At 38.9% G+C, this 20,679-nt stretch overlaps 2 protein-coding genes and 1 long non-coding RNA gene across 3 annotated transcripts in view; all 3 read left to right on the forward strand.

The window, feature by feature from the left end:
- Positions 1-303: 303 nt before the first annotated feature.
- On the forward strand, positions 304-11,063 carry LOC124274879 (phosphatidylinositol phosphatase PTPRQ-like). Its single transcript, XM_046710250.1, has 10 exons — positions 304-477; positions 1,578-1,775; positions 1,839-1,902; positions 2,922-3,176; positions 5,289-5,576; positions 5,715-5,902; positions 6,226-6,397; positions 8,875-9,048; positions 10,610-10,744; positions 11,053-11,063. Exons 1-10 carry the CDS (start codon positions 424-426, stop codon positions 11,061-11,063), a joined length of 1,539 nt encoding a protein of 512 aa, XP_046566206.1. The 5' UTR covers positions 304-423.
- A 2,752-nt stretch (positions 11,064-13,815) lies between these two features.
- Positions 13,816-14,706, forward strand: LOC124274832. Its single transcript, XR_006898051.1, has 3 exons — positions 13,816-13,937; positions 14,301-14,364; positions 14,553-14,706. It is a non-coding gene; the product is annotated as an uncharacterized LOC124274832 (long non-coding RNA).
- A 279-nt stretch (positions 14,707-14,985) lies between these two features.
- The window catches only part of LOC124274880 (phosphatidylinositol phosphatase PTPRQ-like), a 28,045-nt gene continuing 22,351 nt past the window's right edge, over positions 14,986-20,679 (forward strand). The window contains exons 1-7 of the mRNA XM_046710251.1: positions 14,986-15,101; positions 16,206-16,379; positions 17,210-17,344; positions 17,764-17,900; positions 18,358-18,480; positions 18,783-18,846; positions 19,125-19,315. Of these exons, the coding sequence (XP_046566207.1) occupies positions 15,095-15,101; positions 16,206-16,379; positions 17,210-17,344; positions 17,764-17,900; positions 18,358-18,480; positions 18,783-18,846; positions 19,125-19,315 (831 nt within the window). The 5' untranslated portion in view covers positions 14,986-15,094. The remainder of the gene's footprint in view (positions 15,102-16,205; positions 16,380-17,209; positions 17,345-17,763; positions 17,901-18,357; positions 18,481-18,782; positions 18,847-19,124; positions 19,316-20,679) is intronic.

A 20,679-nucleotide genomic window follows, 5' to 3' on the forward strand; every position in this document is an offset into this window, starting at 1 on the left:
TTAACGATATATTAGGAATATCATGGCAGAGGAAACCAGAAATGGACACATTTGGGGAATCAACGTGTTCTTTCAGCGTGACGATCAAACGATTTAACCTCAAGGCTGTCCAATCGTCACTCAAACACTTTCGGACTGTACACCAAATTCTAGAAGAATTTAATGAAGTACAACCGTTGGTAGATTGGACTAAACGGTCATTGATAACTTGAAAGATTTGACACCAGTGTCTGTGTACGCTATCTAACGTATCGAGCTTATCACAAACTGTCCGCCGGGGACGTCACATGCCTGTAATATCTTGTCAACTGTACAATGAGGAAGTAGTTTACAACAAACGCCTCCTGAATTTTACATGCAGTAGTGTGGGATCATGTAAGCAGCCAGTACTTCTCATCGGATGTACCTGTCGTTGTCTCCAGAATGAATCCAGGATTAGGATTCTGTTGCCTCCTGCTCTTCTCGGTTGTCTATGCGGTAGGTAATACACGCATGTTATCTTCGTGTCCCAGTTTCAGTTTTGAACCAAGAAATATCATACGTGATCTTGAAAACACCAGCTCTCAGTTTGCTGGGAGCATTTTCATGTAGGACAAATGTTATGACAACTATGTTGATCGCAGTTTTAGTTTGATATCGAGTCAGTCAAATCTCTCGACATTTAGCGAGCCAAAGGTTAGATTCATATAATATATCTTTTCGTACTGTATTTCTGTTTCTAAGACTGCAACGTTAACAATGATTCACTCTCAATGAAGTGTGCTCATACAGATAATATGTTTCAATACTGTTGAGGCAAACATCATATCACTAGCTACCCAGCCAATAATCTCGCCGAAACACATGAATGCCCTGCAGTCAATATTGTACGTCCTTTTCGTCAAATTTGACAACACATCTGAACACAATAATCCACAGGTATTACCAAATATATTTTGTTGGATATTCTTTCGTTTTAGCAAAGATTTTCAAGTTTAGGTAAGTTAGTCGGTGACTAAGTGAGTTTGCGTTCAGTGCAGATAAGAATATATTGCAAGTCAATGATGCTCGAATTTTTCAAGGAGACATCTTTATGGCACTATCATGAAATTACCCTTTCGTCCAATATTTGGTACTATTTTGGAAAAATTAATCTTTGCCGGCACTAATTCTATATGTTGACTGCATGAAAGCGATGTTGGTTTAACTATCATGCAGGGTCAGGTAATCCATAAAAAAACGCTGCCTAAACACGCAACGTTCACAAGTAAAACCTGCCACAGCCTGACTCGCACACATACGCCTAAAGGAACACAAACCCTCCCCAGAAAGAAGATATGGAGTTCGAAATAACATCAGCTATCCAAAACCAGCAAGAAACGAAACTTCACATTCGCAACTGGAAGAGTTCGTGTTCATTTTACTCCGTTCTTGTGGTGGGAAGGGGGAAGGTTAAGGCCTTCGCTCGTTTAGTCATAGATCAATGTTCATATAAATAGAAAGTGTTTTATAACAATATCAATATAATAATAATATCCTCGTCAAATTATATTGTACTGAATGTAAAATAATCGTGTCTGCACAATGCTTTGTTTCAGGATGCTGATGTACAGACGTCAGATACACCTCTTATATCTTCCTCACTCTCACCTTCACCACCATCAAGTCAAAATTCACCATCTACATCGACAACATGGACAACAGCAACATCACCACAACTAACGTCAACACCATCTTCAACACCACCACCACCCCCACCACCACCACCACCGACACCTACTACGACAGACACGCCTTGTATTATTCTTGGCAAGTCATGTCAGAAGCCCCAGTCGTGTTGTCAAGCTGAACATGCGACGTGTTACAGCAGCATCTGTCAGTGTGAAGAGAACTTCTTTCAGGATGGGACGGCATGTAGTAATGGTGAGTCCAAAGTAGTGTTTCATCAGATTGTCGATTGTGGATGAGTGAATAAAGTCTTACAGATGAATCACAGATAAATGATGGAGAGGTGAGGTGAAATTGGGTTTAACGTCGTGCTTGAGACTATTTCGCTCATATGACGACGTGCGTGCGTGTGTATGTGTATGTGCGTCTGCTTGTACTAGCCCAGACTTAGGCTGGTTTTATAGTGCTAGCCCACTGAGATACCATGCCGCAGTGAAGCATGAATAGCCCTCTCAGACACATTATACTGACTCCGAGCCGACCAGTCCTTGCTGTAACCCATTAATGCCGAGCGCTAGGCAGGAACCAACAAGTACCACATTTTAACGTCTTTTGGTATGACGCGGTCGGGGATCGAACCCGCGACCTTCCGCTCTCCGGGCAGACGCTCTAACCACTACACCACGGAGGCGGTACTGATAAATGATGGAGAAAAGAATCCCTACATAACATATATATAGGTGTCATACCAAGAACCGATATGAAATTAGTAACCATGGTCCAACCTTGTGCAAGTCATTTCCCGTCCAATCAGTCGTCATAAGTTATTATGATGTGCTATATACATAGAACAATAAAAAATACTGTGGACAAAATAGTGGGGAAAAAAGAAAGCAGGTCATGACACAATCTGTATGAATAGAAGCGAAATCTTGGAGAAGTAGAAGGAATAGATTAGAACCACACATGTGACTCATCATACTGAAACAAGTCTATTTGAGTTTCAAGGGAAAATTCGCATGGTGGAACATTTTTCAATATTTCCTGTTGAATTTACATTCCTTTTCAATTTTCCTGACCTGCATATTGTTGATTGATGTACACGTGAGCCTACGATATATGTGTCATACTCGTACACGAGCGATTCTATATTATTTCATCATTTTTACTTGTAAAGTCACGTTGTTGAATGTAAAGAATCAGCGAGGTGTCCGGACCAGAGTGAATCCTTGTTGTTATAATATTGTACTAAGATGATTTTCAATCTTTTTTAGTCTCGAGACTGAAAGTAACCAACATCACAGCGACGTTTGTTGGTGAGACCTACATAACTCTTGGATGGACAAACCCCAACGATATCAAGCCCAACGTCACCTACACAGTCCAAGGTCATAGTTGGAACTCATCGATGGACAGGACTATAACAGGACTACGTCCAGGACATGTTTATGAAATAATCATCACATCTTCCATCACCCAGTACAATGTTACGAAGCAAGTAAACAGCACACCTGTATACATCAGGACATGTGAGTATTCTTATCAATCTGACGAATGAGGACGAGTGGTGCAATATATGTACAAATCTCTTAGACTTTGGAAATTATTTAAGTTCAACTTAGACATAAATAGAAGCGACAAAACCCTTTTCACATTTATAAGAAATCTCTGCTTTGCCGATTGTACAGTGATGACTGTCTCATGAGCAGATACTTGTTTAAACAGTATTACAGCTGTGTGATGCTGTTTGTAACAAATCGGTCTGAACCAGACAATCCAGTGACATGGGCATGCTTAGAACATTCACAGCTCATTCGACAATAGACTGTCTTTGTGGCAGTTAATTCGCGGTCGATTACAAGAAGTGGTAAGATTACATACATTCTAAAAGTTGTTCATTTTAGCCTTAACATCAATATCATCTACTTATAAAAAGGCTGTATCCAAAGGAAACCATGGATGGTGTTGGTGATGGGTGCCCGGACTTACGACACATTGTCTATATGATATCATAGGAACGGAGGGTTTCGTCGTTATGTGAACATTGCTGTCATATCTGTAGAGCAACACAAGTTACGGAAAACCAAACATAATTGTATAGATTCCAGCCTATGAAGACGATATTTCTATCTATTGTCGACTTGCTGCAAGGTGAGCTACACTCATTTGCATTAAGAAAGTTTAAGTTCTACACACAGTTTGCGTATGAATATTCTCTCTACAGTATTAGGATAACTTAATATCAGTTAGATATAACATTAATGATGTATATCCTTTAGATTTTTCATACGTATTTTAGCACAGAACTGTTTACACAAAGAACGAACTTGAAGCATTGAAACTTGAAGACAACATTTTTTTTTATAGCTTTCGTAATGATGACAATGAGAGGTTCCCACATGTCCCATAAGTGAGTGAGTGAGTTTAGTCTTACGCCGCACTCAGCAATATTCCAGCTATATGGCGGTGTCCCATAAGAATGTATTGAAACTTTACACATGATGATCTCGAACATATGCTTTATAAGTATAATTATAAGAAGTCGAATATGTATCTGTGCATTCCGACGTCGAAGTGAGCGTTTCGCCAAGAAGCATTGCGTTGAAATAATTCACTTTACTGAAGATATCGTGGTAGTGTCAGGTGAGATTACAACAACACAGAGGATTGATTGATTGATTGATCGAAGGAAAACTGAAGGTTCAGCATTAGCGTGGTGAGATCATTCTCTCTGTTGTCATCCCGTTCCTCAATACACGTCCTCTTGGTTTGACCTTTCCTCACGATAACGACGACGCTAGACCACATGTCGAGCGAACTGTCCACATATATTACATACAGAATAATTTGATTGTAACTACATGATCAATCTTTTTATCTTTCTTCAATAGAGTGAGTGAGTGAGTTAAAATTTAACGTCACATCGGCAATATTGCAGCCATATCGTGACGAGAACAGTTGATACCAATATTCAAATCAATAAATGTAGAAAGTAAAAACCTTTGTTCAATAGAGTATGTTTTGGATTCAGTGTATCAAAATTTGACTTGGAAATATTCCTGAGAGTAATGATTAACAAGTTTGAATCTGGAATGACATTCTACCGACCTACATATAAGTCTCAATCCACAGTTTGGTCTCTTCCATGTGACAAATGAATTGTATTCAAACTCTTAGTTACGCTCACATAAATTGCTAACTTGTACATTAGCGCTTCTGGCATGTTAACCATAAAGTGTCACCCCAACTCGAGTGATCGTAACGTTGACGTCACTTTTATACACTTGAATAAGTCATAGTCCCAACAACTCACATGAAAGTGTCCTTTGTGGTTATGTACATACATAAAGATAAATTGTCTTTTATGAATGCCTAATTTATTGACTCCAGATATGGTATTATCTTTAAGACCCACAGTGACACAATCATCCCCACTGGACAGCATGTAAATAGTTTACTGGGCTGGATCGATTTCATGAAACTATTGTTACTACTGTAACAATCAAAGAGTCACGAAGAGAATCGTAACCAAACGATCTCAATGTAAAATGTGCTTGTTGGTTGCCTGGGACGTCATCTCTGTTTTGGTAAACAGGGTAGTGTGCTCACAAACAAGAAATCATGTTTCTTCTTCGTTGCAGACCCATCTCAAGTTACAGTTTTAAACAACCCAGCAAGAAAGGTTCCTGCATCAAACCTTTCCCTGACCTTCAATATAAGTGATGGCGAGGCAAGCTGTTATATCATCACAGTCAAGCACCAAAATATGGTTGTTTTCAACATGACTGTACATGACAATACTACTGAAACCATCAAAACACGAATAGAAAACCTTGAGTCTGCCAAGACCTACAATATATCAATCATTACGGTATCAGGGAATCGCCACAGCAACGCCTTAACATTCCCATTTACAACAAAGGACAAACGTAAGTATGAAGTATCGATAATGTAAATTAGTGGACGTACATCCTTAGATGATGTATTAGATTGACTTCTATCGCCGATATTCATTTAAAACATGCTTATATACAGATAACAATCAGTATTAAATTTGTTTATTGCAGAGGCGGGGATTATCACCCGGTTCAACGTGACAAATGTGACAAATACCAGTATATCTGTGTCGTGGTCACCACCAAGTGAAACCAGAGGAAGTATAATTGGATATAGTTTGAACGTCAGCAGTGGACCAATCGATCAGGACTTCCAACTACTTCTAATTTGTAGTAATTGCAGTTATATACAAAAAACGGTAAGAGTCACATTCAGATCTCGTGAAATGTATTATGAAATAAGAAACACATAACAATAAATGTTAAATAAATGTTTACTCGCGTTACATTTACCGAAATAACTGATTTCAAAATCTTTTTCTATTGCAATTTCGGCAAACATTGGTTGCAAAAGTGCCTGGGTCCCTCTCTGTTATGTTTTCTGAGAAACAGATAAGCAAATTTATTCACATCCTAATATATCTGTATGTTGCTCAAATGAACCTTGGTTATTCTTACTTATGTAGAAAATTTGAATCATCGGAATAAGTTCAGCTGTGACTAAAGATGATGTTCATTTAAGCTCAAGTTGCACGCTGACGTTGGAATGAACATATCTCTGAATATAAACAAAGATGTCCAATACACCATACAGAACCTACTGCCATTTGAGAATTATACACTAACTGTGAATGCCTACAATGAAGCAGGGCAAGGTGAAACGTATCTCAACAGGACCAGAACCTCCATTGGTGGTAAGTTAATTCACAAATAGAAAGCTGGGATGAGAGATTTTGTGATATTGAACATTAATTGTGTGATAGATCTCTTTGAAATGAGGGAATTATATAAGTCTCACAGCATCAGGGGAGACTGTATCTGTATCTTAATGAAATCAAAGTGGAAGGTCAGCACAGATTCCCTGGCTTAATGCCAAGAGTCAAACCCACGAATACTTATGTCGTGTTCGTCCTTTCTATATGTTTGTGGTGCTTGGAGGACAAAAGTAAATTCTTAGCACTGAGACCCTCAGACGAAGAAACCTGCCAGCTAACAGATGTAAGGTAACAGATATACGAACCTAACAAATTCGTGTGCTTGGACTAGCTATCAAGAACACAACCCCGACACCCTTGGACTGACTGACTGACTGAGTTTGGTTTTACGCCGCTTTTAGCAATATTCCAGCAACATCACGGCGGGTGACATCAGAAATGGGCTTCACACATTGTACCCATGTGGGGATTCGAACCCGGGTCTTCGGCGTGACGAGCCAACGCTTTAACCACTAGGCTACCCCACCGCCCCGACACCCTTGGACGTACTTAAGGCGGCAATGTTGGGGAGTCCACATGCATGACGTCACACTGTGTTGACGTCACCACGCCATTCTCGTCTGCCCCCTCGTTATAAAAGGTACCTTTGGTAACCGACGTCACGCAGCATGTCCGTTGTCATCGCCTCGCACAGCCTCCTACAGTAATCTACTCCGTAGCACCCCGTCACTTGATTTGCAGTTGCTTCACCCGGCTAACATCACTGGTGGAAACATTACGTTTATGTCTTTTCGACGGAAAAATGTCTCAGTTCGACTCACAATTAAACAGCGACACGGCAACGTTCGCAATGTTTACATTCCCAAAAAGCATCTTTGGAAGGTGGCGTGACTAGTCAGCTTCAACTGGATATACTGATCTAAACTAACGTTTGTGGTAGAAATGCGACGTTCTTATTGCCCCATTTGGTTTACGTTAATCACAGATGTAATTAAAAGAATTTAGAGAAGATATTTAACCCGAACGTAAACCGTCATCAAACTGTTTATCATTTGTTTTTCTGGTAATGTGCGTCTTAGAACAGCGTGCATTGTTAATTTAAGTCACAGACATCGTCGTTTTTCTGTTTATTTTCTGCCTTAGATTAATCGTAATTAATTTTAGAAAGTATTAAATTTGGCATCTTAGAAAAGAAATACAGTTCGCTCTACCACTATGTATCGTGTACACTTTTGACCTGAACTATTATAACGTTAAACTTAATTGACGTAGTAAAAGTTGTAGAATGAATGAATTCACGTTTTTGTAATGAATGAGAAAGTAGTCACAAGGTGACCTAATTGAGAAGTCATCGGTTATCCAATCAAATCGTTAGAATCTCTGGTCAAGTCGTTACGGCACAGGTCAACGCAATACCAGATAAGTATGCACCTACCCATACGTTGACCACGTGGGTAATGAATAATCATATTTAACCACACCGGGCAATTATCCGTCTTTTTATCTTAATAATAAATAAATAATAAATAATAAATGTGCATTTATAATGCGCGCAATCCAGACAAATATGCCTGCTCAAGGCGCTACAAGGGGATTGTATAAAGATAAAAGTCAGGGAGTGTTGACTGGATTTAAATGTCACTATGATACTTGGAGAACATATGGGTCTTTAGTCTTGATTTGAATTACTCAAAGGTTGGACACAGTTTCAACTCTGATGGAAGTGGTTCCAGAGGATAGGGGCAGTGCTGGAGAAGGATCTGGAGCCAAATGTCTTCAGTCGATATTTAGGAACTTGGAGGAGATTTTGGTCACTTGATCGGAGTTTTGGTGCTGGAGTGTTTTGAGTCAAGAGTTCAGATAGATAGTCAGGGCTGGTGTTATGGAGGCATCGATAGATGATACAGAGAAGCTTGAACTCTATTCTAGCTTTTACTGGCAACCAGTGGAGGTGTCAAAGCACATATGCTGGCTGGAAACGTTGAGAACATTTCTATACATTAAATTCACACATAAGTAAATCGTTTTACTTTTAAAACGTTACTTGTCTGTAGATATAGTTATTGTAATCTAACCGTGAAACGTAACGATCTTTTCCAAAATGCCAATTGCACGTTGAATTGAGTTTAGAATAATATCGTAATTCTCAGTCTGGGTTTTTATCAATGAAGTGTGCAGCGACACACGAACTCGTTTTGCTTCGAATTTTACCCAAACCATGTTCACGTGCCCATCATGTAAGACGCTTGCACGAAATTGGCGTGAATGCGCGCAATTCATAACACCTTCTGAATGGGAAAATCATTTGTTAAATATAAACTTGGTTCCCAAATAATATTACCACAAAACAGAACATCCCCTACGATTTTATAAAATTATATGAATATGTGTTCTTCTGTATTTTAGCTACGTTTTGTTTCCCAAGCTTATAGAGATACTCAATTTTGTTCATGTAGTTCCGTCACCGCCAAAGGAGCTAGATGTCTTTAATATCAGCTCGTCCAGTGTGACCCTGTTCTGGCAGCCCGCTGACCACCAGGACGGACCGACCACCTACTACATCACAGTAGGGGAAGCAACCCACTTAACATCAAACAGCTTCCAAGAAAAAATGGTTGTCAGTGTCAGCGGTATGTCTTTTAATTTAAATAAAGGCATATAGGTATATAAACTGACATTTAGACCGTTTCGTCAACTAACTAACATTTTGATAAGGAACCGAGTTACTGCACAAATTGTCATTGTAGTTGGTGGAAAAGGGAAAGGAAAGCATATGTGACAGTACCCGATTGTTGACGTACTAGTATTTGCAATCTGGTCAAGGCACTGGTTGATTACGGGTTACAATCGGAGTGAACTACGGATGTAAATCAACGACGAGGACAGCTACAGCACACACTTCTGTCTTGATATGTATCTCATAACACTGTGGAACTCGTTAGTCATATGTAAATTAAGTAGTTGTAGTAACAAGTTATCCATCGCTTCATTTTCTTTCGAAGAATACAAGCCGGTTAATGGCAAGGTGCTGCAGCTTCAAATGTTACCCCATTTGCCATTACAGTTGCCAAAATGGCTAAACTTAAAAACTATCTGTGTCTGTCCATAAAACTCGAGCATGTAACAACCCACTTTATGTTGCACTGGTGTTAGATTCACGTTGGATCAAGGTGGAAAAATTTAATGCCTCACCTTCCATAGAGGTTTTCTCGCACAAATATCCAAATGTGACGCATAAGTTACAAACTGGATGTCCGATTTAAATCCTGACTTGAACTGTAAGCGATAGTGATTTATAAACACGACAATGAACACTGCTTTTAGCGGCGATTTTTTTATGCTTATGGAAATGAGTTTTGTCGAATACATTACACGTTTTACCGATAACAAATTTTTATTCTTTATCACGACCAGAGGTAAGTTTTGCTCCTGCATCAGTTAGGAGAATGCTGAGTCAGTGCACAGAGCTATGTCGGTATATTAGTTGGGGTTAACGCTATTGGAGCAGAATTACATTTCTAATATTCTTAACATACATGATAGTACTTTAGTATATACAAGGATTTTACATAACATGTCAAACGTCTCGATACAACGCCCGTATGCATCAGCTTACAAATATGTGAATTACCTCCTGCTACTTCCTTAGCGTCGGGGCATGTTGGAGGTTAAAGTGTTCAGCTCTGTTCATCCAGCAGAAAAATGGGTACCCGGTGGAATAAGTCATTTGACTATAACAGGCAGCTTGGGTTACCCAGGTTAATAATGTGCTGTGCTATTGATGGTTACCACTATGAGCATACCAGTGTGGAATGTGGCGCTACATAAATGGACACATTCTTATTATCTTATTTGGAACTTGATCTGGTTGTTATGCATGTTTGACATTCTTCTTTTTTCAGGGTTTATGAATTTATTGATATATGTTGTATTGGTGTGAAAGTATATAACATTAATATTTATGCTGTCAATAAGCGGATTCAGTATTATGTTAACCTTCGATGTCTTAACCGTCTATTTGTGATGTGTGACTAAATATTAGTACACCTACCAGTATATCCTGACAAACAAGTTGTGTAAATATTCTTGATTTACTTCATTCACGTTAAGTAATGGAGTAGCATGTAGATACTACGTAAAGGTACCTAAGCATGTTTTACAACTCATTTGTCCCACGTTATTATCCTTCAGGATTTAATAGCACATCCGTCCTGGTTGAGGGTCTCTTGAGTTACTGGAAGTACACCTTCAACATCACAGCAGCTACTCCAGTTGGAAACTCAAGTGTCTTGTCTGTAAATGAAACTGTCCGGATTCAAGAGTCAGGTACACAATACTATAATCATCCTCATTATTTCTCTTTTAACTTTACCGCCATGTAGCTGGAACATTGCTGAGTGCGGCGAAAAAGTAAACTCATTCACTCACTCTATTACCTTTAGTTCATAAGAACCAAACAAAAGTTAAAGGTCACATGCAACGCAAAACAAAACTGCAGATTCTGATACCTTTCGGTATGGACTTAGAGTAACAAATTATCAGAAATGCAAATTCAACTTAGAAAGATGAAAAATAACGCGATGAAACCCCCCCCGCGAAATCGGAGTTCAAACGATTCACTAATTTCACCCCAGCTCTGGGATGAAAAGTGTTTTCAACAGCCGTGCTGCGCTGCGCCCATAGCGCATGTTCAGTGATTAGGTTCGCGCGGCTTAAACCGGAAAGGCGACTCGTAAAAAACACAGCAAGTGATGCGTGCAAGGATTATCGCAGTGGTCGAAGTTGGAGAACAAAAGATGTTTCTTGTGATTACAAGCATCTTTGGTCTGGAGTAATAAAAATACACTGGTCCCATACTCTTTCTTATATGTTTTCACATCTTTCTTTTGGGGGGTTGGCAGATTTGCAAACCAAGTTTTCATGAAAGTGTAGCATTAGAAATACTAATTTCTTTGTTAAAAATTGCTCAGCTTGAAAAGTGAAATGTTTTAATACATGTCTATGGAAACATAGAAAAATATGTTGATTGTGCTAAGCAGTCTCTGTCACAGACAAAACTCAATATACGTTTTATTGACACCTATGTGTCTGCCTGCCTGTCTGTCTGCTAATGACAATATGCAATACACAACTTCAATCATTGACCACATGCAATTTGAACTTGAAACGTATCAGGCTATACACCATAAACAAAATATATTGATTTATGGCTCGCGCACCTGAGTTCTGTCTCTGTCACATTATGTAATTATACAGTGAGTGAGTGAGTGAGTGAAAATTTAAAGTCACTTTGGCAATATTTCAGCCATATCGTGACTAAAACAACATAGATATTAACAATAATTAAAGATAGAGTATAAAATACTGTCAACGAAGAACAGTAAAACAACTAGAATATCACAGATATAAATGGAAAACTAGTAATTAAATCTAAAACATTTTAACTCTAGAGCACAACACAATATATAAATAGGCTATAGATCACCAGCAACTGAAGGTAGTTCACCATACTAGGGACTGTAATTATACAGACAGGCAGGTGTGATACTTGTACACATGACATGTTATTATGTCTTTGGGTTGCAAACAAACAGCATCCATTTTTCCCGGTTTACTGGATCGGACGGAAACCGGTGCAAACTCAGATTGTCAGTTTCAAGTCCTGCTTTGTACTTGAACGAACGACAGTTTCCAGCCACGCAGTAGTTCGCCATCCCAGTATTTGTTGATTGGATCGAAAGCAAATGCAGAAAAAATGAGCATGTATTTACAAAACCCACAATGAGTCCGAATTGCAGCGTATCGGCAAATGAACCAGCCAATGGAATCTTCGTTATACTTGAGTGCACACCCATCCACTCTGACTGGGTTCAGTCTCCCGGGTGCGTCTACACAAAGTGGAACTATCCAGTTGGACTAATGTTTTGAAACATTTTGCCAAATTACTACGAATTATGTGATGTTAAAAATCACGATAATTGAAAGGTAATAGCTGGAACCCCTTATACATACAAAACTAAGTTGCTAGAAAATCCATAATGTTTTCTGATACCGTGGAGTCTGCCACTACATTCTGACACTGTCTAAATATAGTAGATATGTTAGTCAAAATATCTCTACATGTACAATGTATAAAAGGTGACGCATTGTTGCACAACGTATTACACTGCCTCATATGACTATTAATCACAGTTCTAACATCACGAATAGAGTAGGATTTCCCGTAATCTGGTAGAAAAGAAGAATCCTATCAGAAAAGAATAGAAAAGAAGTATGCTATAACACGTAAAACATCAGGATATGTATCCGTAAGGCACTAATCTAAAAGGATACAAACTGTTTTATCAATAGAACCAGGAACCCTCAAACCGAATTACTTATAGACGGATAAATACCTCCTGAAAGTCTGCCATATTTAGCTATTTATAGGGCTGTACTAAAATTGCTTGATAATGAAATCATACAGTTCAGGTATGTCAATACAATTCATGCTAACATGAAAACCATCATACAGTCTACACTGCATGAGATTCAAGGAATCCACGTAAGCCATGTGTCATAAGAAAACATAATGTTTGCGGAACGACGATTGGAACGATATTGTTAATATCTATGTTGTTTTAGTCACGATATGGTGGCTGAAATATTGCCAAAGTGACTTTAAATTTTCACTCACTCACTCACTGTATAATTACATAATGTGACAGAGACATCAATATCGTCTTTGTAGTATTTGAGCACAATTAAGCCACGTATTTTCGACTGTACCCAACCTGAATTATTAATAAAGCCCAGTTTGCATTCATAGCTCCTGGCAAGGTAGAAAATCTTCGCATCCATCAGGATCCAGGAAATTATACCAGTGTTGAAGTCATCTTCTCCTGTCCCATTGAAACCGAAAGACATGGCGTCTTAAGATATTACAAACTGTCGTATGAAGCTAAGGTATGTCTCTTTATTGCAAAGGTATAATTACACTTTCTTTAATAATCTGTTAGTGTAGAAATAAGGTGTAACTGCATTTAGTTTACTTTAACCTCACTTAACGGATAATGGGTTGCCGCTCATCCGACAAAAACGCAAAAATGAAACGGATATTCAGTGCCTATGCATTGAACATTGTATGCAATGTGTGGCATTATTTGGTTTGATTTAAAATTGTATCACAGCAATGAATGAAAATCACCAAGGATTGAACATGTCACACATAACATGTTATGAATGAAATGACTTTTAAGTGCTGAATTATTTGCTTTGTGAGTTCTTATTTTGTTGTTCTTCTCAGAGGAAAAGTATAACAACAGCGTGGTACACATTCCCCAAGTATTTAACATTCCAGCTGATTTTGAGTCCAACTGTAATTACTCACAGGTTTACTTTGTTTGTTTTTTGACAGGAGAAATATACAACAAACGTGACAGAAAATCCCCAAGGATTAATGATTTCAGCTCAACCTGATTCCAAATGTAACTACTCACTGGTGGTACCCGTGACAGCTCAAGTAAACTACATGTTTTCGGTGAGTGAGGGCAAACTGTTCACATAAGATGTGCAAACGCGTACTATTTTTATATCCACTGAAGACTCATCTTTGCACATTCTTATGTGAATAATCAATGTTAACTTTGATGTCTTTATACTCACATAAAATGTAGATTGCTCAAGCAAACATATTCACTGATCACTGCATAATTATAAGGACACCACGAGGTGAACTGCAATGTACTTTTGGAACAACTGTACTTTATAATCCCATGCTTGCATCCGACATTATATGAAACTAAAACAATTGTGCATCACAGTACGGTAATTGTGTACATGTCGTTCCCCCTAACGTCCTCATCACAGGTTTAGAGATGAACTTGACGTGATTTGATTACAGGTACAAGCATTCAACACATACGATGGAAACACTTCTCCCATGAGTTATACCACACACACCGGAGGTACATCAAACTGTTCCTGACTTCGGACGTCACGGTTAAGCATTTATATCTAATGTGATCATTATTTTCTCAGTGAAAAATCAAATGACGTTTAAATGTGCTCAACGTCATAAAATCTCTCAACATGATAACGAGGCATTTTTTTATAGTCTAATCTGCACATGACATGAATATAGCCGTTTCCATAGAGTCCGGTCCCGTGGCTAGTTTGGATGTATTGGATACAACAGCAGATTCCATCACAATGCAATGGGCCAGACCATCACTTCCAAATGGCAACATCCTCGGGTATCTGATCAATGTTACATCAGACGGCAACGGTAGCCAAGTTATAAATGTAACGTGTGGACAGCTTGAGGTAGGTGAGAGTACAATCATATGACACGTTTCTTAAGAAGTGAACAAAAGTGTAAAGACCTGTATACTGTATAAACATAATTACGATTCGCTCTGTGAATATATATATATATGTTTTCACGTTATAGAGGAAGTTTACTATCTTATATGTAAGCAAAGCTTTTGCGTGCTTCAATATGGATATATGCGTTATTTAAAGTCACAGAAGAAGCACAGCTGTAAAACGAGTGGTGCTGTTGTCAACCATGATGAAAATGGGCAATACGACTATAATATTACAGCCTTGCAGTCCTACACCGACTATACAATAGTTATATCTTGTGTCAACATAAACGGAACAGGGGAGGAAAAGAGCACCACTGTTCAAACGAGCATGGCTGGTACGTGTGATGATGTTAATGTTATTCAAACAAGGCTTTGAATTAGACATATTCTGATTGGTCAAACGGGATGTCTAGTTCCTAGAACTGGAACTAGTGTACGTGTGTTTTTACAGTAAGATACTGTAGCATTGTATAGAAATCACGGAGGTGGAAGGAGCAAAATGTCCAAACTTAGTAGGTATAGTATGAGATGCACAAGTTGTACGCTTACCTGAATGTATTATATTTCGTGATACCGCCAGATGAAAAAGCTGATCGCTGGTTCATCATAATTCAAATAATCACCAGAAACGTTAAGACCCATTAATTGGTTCATCAATATTCGAACAATCAGTGGAAATATCAAAAAGACCATGGAGTGTGTTTGAACTGTAATCCCTGTATCATAACCACCTGAATAGTCTGTCTCTCAGATTCTCTTACGTAGTATAATTCCTCCTCTGCTTGAAGTGACAAACGGCGGTATTCATGAAACTATAGGGAAGTTGCGATCAAGCAGTTTAAAATATACTGCTCATGCAAATGTCTGGTTGATCACGCCTTTCATCACTAATTCATCATCCTCCTAGTGTTGGGAATTGGTTGAAATCTCATAATAGATGATTGGTTCATTACAAGCGGTCAATCATCGAAAATAATTGGATAGGGTCCTTTATCAAATTTTCCTGGTTATGTTTGTTATTGCACAAAAAATAAAGAAAAACAAAAACATTACCATTCTTTCGAGTTTATTATTTTGCAAATTGCACAACATGCATTCGCAAAGTTCACATACATACAGGATGACAAGTATGTTAGGAACATAAATTTCCTTGAGTCTATAAGATAAATTCATGACTTGGAACGTGCTTGTAGTGCTGATGAAGCAGACAAAACCAACCATAACTTCCAAAATTGTTTGTCACGTTGTATTCGATTATGAGAAGACATGATCGATTGGTTAGTCGTATAGTCATTGCGACCCATCTTCGATTATTTCAATTAATCGGACCACCACTTCGCAGAATCAGTTGGAATGTCTTGACACATTGCGCTTTCATCAAGAATTGCAGAATCAGTAGAAATATCAACCTGGCCACTGTGATTATTATGTTTCTGTAGTTCTGTCACCGCCAAAGAAGTTCTGGGCCTCAGTCAACAGCTCGTCCAGTGTGACCCTGTTCTGGACCCACGCTGACCACCAGGACGGACCGACCACCTACTACATTACTGTTGGGGAAGCAGCCAACTTAACCTCAGACAGCTTCCAAGAGAAAATGGTTGTCAGTGTCAGCGGTATGTCTTTGAGTTTTAATGAGGACGTATTGGGAAAAAAACAAATTCACACCGTTTCTTCAATTACTATTACTACATTAACTAACATTTCTACATTGATAACAGGCCACTGCACATGTAAATTTGTCGTTGATACCGGATTGAGTGAGTGAGTGAGTGGGTGAGTTTTAGTTTTAGCAATATTCCAGCAATATCACTGCGAGGAACACGGTAAATTGGTTGCACACGCTGCACAATGTGGGGAAACGAACCGGGATCTTAAGCGTGACGAGCGAACGCTTTAACCACTTGGCTACCTCACCGCCCCTGATACGGAATTGAAAGAGCAGAGTTGAGTGAAACAGGCATGGTACGTTCATGGAAAAGCAAAGCATAGGTGATGTGTAGTCGATAGCTGACGATAAGCATTTGCAGCAGGGCCAAGATACTGACAGATTAAGGTTCATTATCAATTCCGCAAGCAAATCAACTACAAGGGTATCCCGGCAGCTGCACGTCTGTCCCGAGATTATCTTGATAATGTGGATTATCTTTAATGCTGTTATGTTGCTGTCCATTTACAAGTGGCACCGGATTCCAAATTGTGTTACCTATCGATTCCTGTAACCATATAATTTGATCAGACACGAGACATTGGTTCTCATGCCAGTATATTTTGACAAACAAGTTGTGTAAATATTCTTCATTTTCTTCCTTCACATTTCTATTGGAGCAGCTTGTAGCCATAATAAAAAGGTAGCATACATCACAATTAATACTTACTGCTATATATAATTCATGTTTCCATAATTTCGATGAAACTACAACACATCTGACTTCGTTATCTTCAGGGTTCTATAGCACATCCGTGCTGGTTGAGAGTCTACGGAGTTACTGGAATTACACCTTCAACATCACAGCAGCTACTCCAGTTGGAAACTCAAGTGTCTTGTCTGTGAATGAAACTGTCCGGACTAAAGAGTCAGGTATGAAGTAAAAAGCGAACAAAGGTGTATTCCTTTTGTTCATTTCCAATACTATTACCTATCAGCACCTAATAATAACATCTGACCTCATTTGGCCATCGCTATTACCAATCAGTATGAATCAATTACTGCCTTCACTTATTAAGTGTCTAGTGAGTGAGTGAGTTTAGGATTACGCCACACTCAGCATTATTGCAGGTTTTTGGCATCAGTCTGTAAATAATCGATGTGCATGAGATTGAAGGAATCCACGTAAGCCATGTGTCATAAGAACACATAACGTTTGCGGAAAGACGATTGGTCTAGCGCTGCCGCTCAAGACATCAATATCGTCTTTGTAGTATTTGAGCACAATTACGCCACGTATTTTCGACTGTACCCAACCTGAATTATTAATAAAGCCCAGTTTGCATTCATAGCTCCTGGCAAGGTAGAAAATCTTCGCATCCATCAGGATCCAGGAAATTATACCAGTGTTGAAGTCATCTTCTCCTGTCCCAAAGAAACCGAAAGACATGGCGTCATAAGATATTACAAACTGTCGTATGAAGCTAAGGTATGTCTCATTATTGCAAAGGTATAATTACACTTTCTTTAATAATCTGTTAGTGTAGAAATAAGGTGTAACTGCATTTGGTTTACTTTAACCTCACTTAACGGATGATAATGCGTTGCCGCTCATCCGACAAAAAAACGCAAAAGTGAAACGGATATTCAGTGCCTATGCATTGAACATTGTATGCTGTGTGTGGCATTATTTGGTTTGATTAAAAATAGTATCACAGCAATGACTGAAAATCACCAAGGATTGAACATGTCACACATAACATGTTATGAATGAAATGACTTTTAAGTGCTGAATTATTTGCTTTGTGAGTTATTATTTTGTTGTTCTTCTCAGAGGAGAAATATAACAACAGCGTGGTACACATTCCCAAAGTATTTAAACATTCCAGCTGATTTTGAGTCCAACTGTAACTACTCACAGGTTTGCTTTGTTTGTTTTTTGACAGGAGAAATATATAACAAACGTGACAGAAAATCCCCAAGGATTAATGATTTCAGCTCAACCTGAGTCGAACTGTAACTACTCACAGGTTGTATCCGTGACACCACAAACAAACTACAAGTTTTCGGTGAGTTGGGAATGTCCTCCAGTTACTCTTTAAAGCTATAAACCCAAGTGAGTCACTACATATCTGACGTGATTACTTGATTGAACTAGTGCTTTCATGAATCGTAGTCCACACAACAGTACCTAAGTGATGGGACACTTGATAATTGCTGTATCAAATATACATATGTATATCGTGTAAGATGTGTTCATATTGCACCGAGAATAAAAAATTTGTTCAGTTAAGTCGAGAGTCTATAGTTCCGGAAATTGTTCCATTTACATGTCTAGTGAGCGGAACACTTTGCCTTCTTTCAATTACAGGTTGTGGCTCATGATTCGTTTCCAGGCAGTGAGACAACTGAACGTTATTTCGAAAAAATTGGGAGTAAGTGTGTTTCTGACATTTCAATCAGTCAGATGCAGAGCTTAACATATGTACTCCATTTAGGATACACGTATATACAACTGATGCATACGCGGTGATAGAAATTAGAAACACTGTCATTCGATTGTCTAAATAAAACAGAAGAACCGGCTTGGCAAAAATGGTTATTCAATACTAGTAGCCTTCTTCTTTTGAAATGAATGTACATGTGAAGTTCTGTTTGTTAATGACAAATCAATATCAAGTCATCTAACTGCACGATACGCATTCTGCTACAGCGCCAGGGAAGGTATCGGATTTCACGAGCACGTCCACCACCAGCACCTCCACCTGCCTGTCCTGGGAACCTCCCACATACCCCAACGGCTACATCCTGGGATACATCCTGTATGTCCACACAGATGATAGGGAGTGTCAGCAGGCTGTGTACATTGTCTGCACTGACTGCCAGTCTCATGGAACCTTCAGAGTGGGTATATCAAACAGCATATCAATAGCCATGACAGGGTACAGAATTTAACTGCCCTCTGTCTGCATTGCCAGTTTACAGAGGCGTATGCTCAGCCAAAGCATATCGACCTTTAAATATTTAATGTCACAGTAATGTCAGCGATGTCCTCTTTTTCGTGACTCAAAGTGACGAGTTTTCATGTCTGTTTTCATGTCCTACTACATTTCATTTCATGACCTTTCATGACCTACTACATCAATATCCCAGAGAAAAGAAAAGTGAAGCAAGTCTAAATATTTGCTATGGCATCATGTTGAAGCTATAATCCAGGTGCGACTCAAGTTCGTATATGTAAAATGCTTTCCAGTTATTGAAGTGTTGTCTGTATCGTTCAAGGAGCCTTTCTTTGGGAAGTAGGGTAGCTTTGGGTTCCTTCATTCACACGTCACGGTTTAATTCCTGTCATAATCTATGCGTATGTATAAGGTCATTGCCCTAATATTGACTGAAAAAGTTTAATCTTCCAATTCACTCTCAAGATATCTTGTGGTGGTGTGTGGACCTGGTCACAATTCAGTTGAAGTTTAGCAAGGTTGACCTCGGAGATTCATTGGATGGGTGACCGTGTTTGGCAGCTTGACTCCTGAAAGTTTCTAGGACTTCAGTCATGCCCCACAACGAAGCACATTTTATATATGTGGTATTTCCAGGAACACAATGGCCGATCTTGCTGCCAAGGCAGCACTCAACCAATCTGTGACACCACTTCTTATTCCTTACTTTGATAATAAAGCTAGCATTGGAACTTACACCCGTGATCTCCTGCAGAAGAAGTGGGACACCCAAGTAGGTATCAATAAATTACATGAAATAATACCATATATTGGTTACACCTACTTGGATTGTCAGTCCAGATTTGAGGAGGTCATACGCGTTATATCCCGGTGGAGACACCAAAATTTGTGACCTGGGTCTCATGCTGTGTTGTGTCCTTGGGCAAGGCACTTCGTCCACATTGCACTCAGTCCACCCAGCTGTTCAAATGAGTACCTGAGAAGCGGATGTACGGACCTATACGGTCGCGCGAAGCGCTTAGTAGCAGCTTTGAAAGTACAATTCCGTCAGGGTAATAATGTAACGCCAGAGAGCAGCATCGTGTTGGATTCTAGGCGCAAAAATTAGCATTATTATTATTATTACTCACAAATACCTGTTAAAAGGTGAAGATCCTCCGTTTTGTATCTCTTGTGATGAGAGAACCACAGTCAAGCATGTCCTGCTTGACTGTGTTGAATTTTCCATCACAAGGGATAAATATTTCAAAGTCAAAACTGTTAAGGATCTTTTGAATAATGTCAATTATCATTGAAATATGATTCATA

The sequence above is a fragment of the Haliotis rubra genome, unplaced genomic scaffold (genome assembly GCF_003918875.1).
Source record: "Haliotis rubra isolate DU_JTF1 unplaced genomic scaffold, ASM391887v1 Scf195, whole genome shotgun sequence".
NCBI lineage: Eukaryota > Metazoa > Mollusca > Gastropoda > Lepetellida > Haliotidae > Haliotis > Haliotis rubra.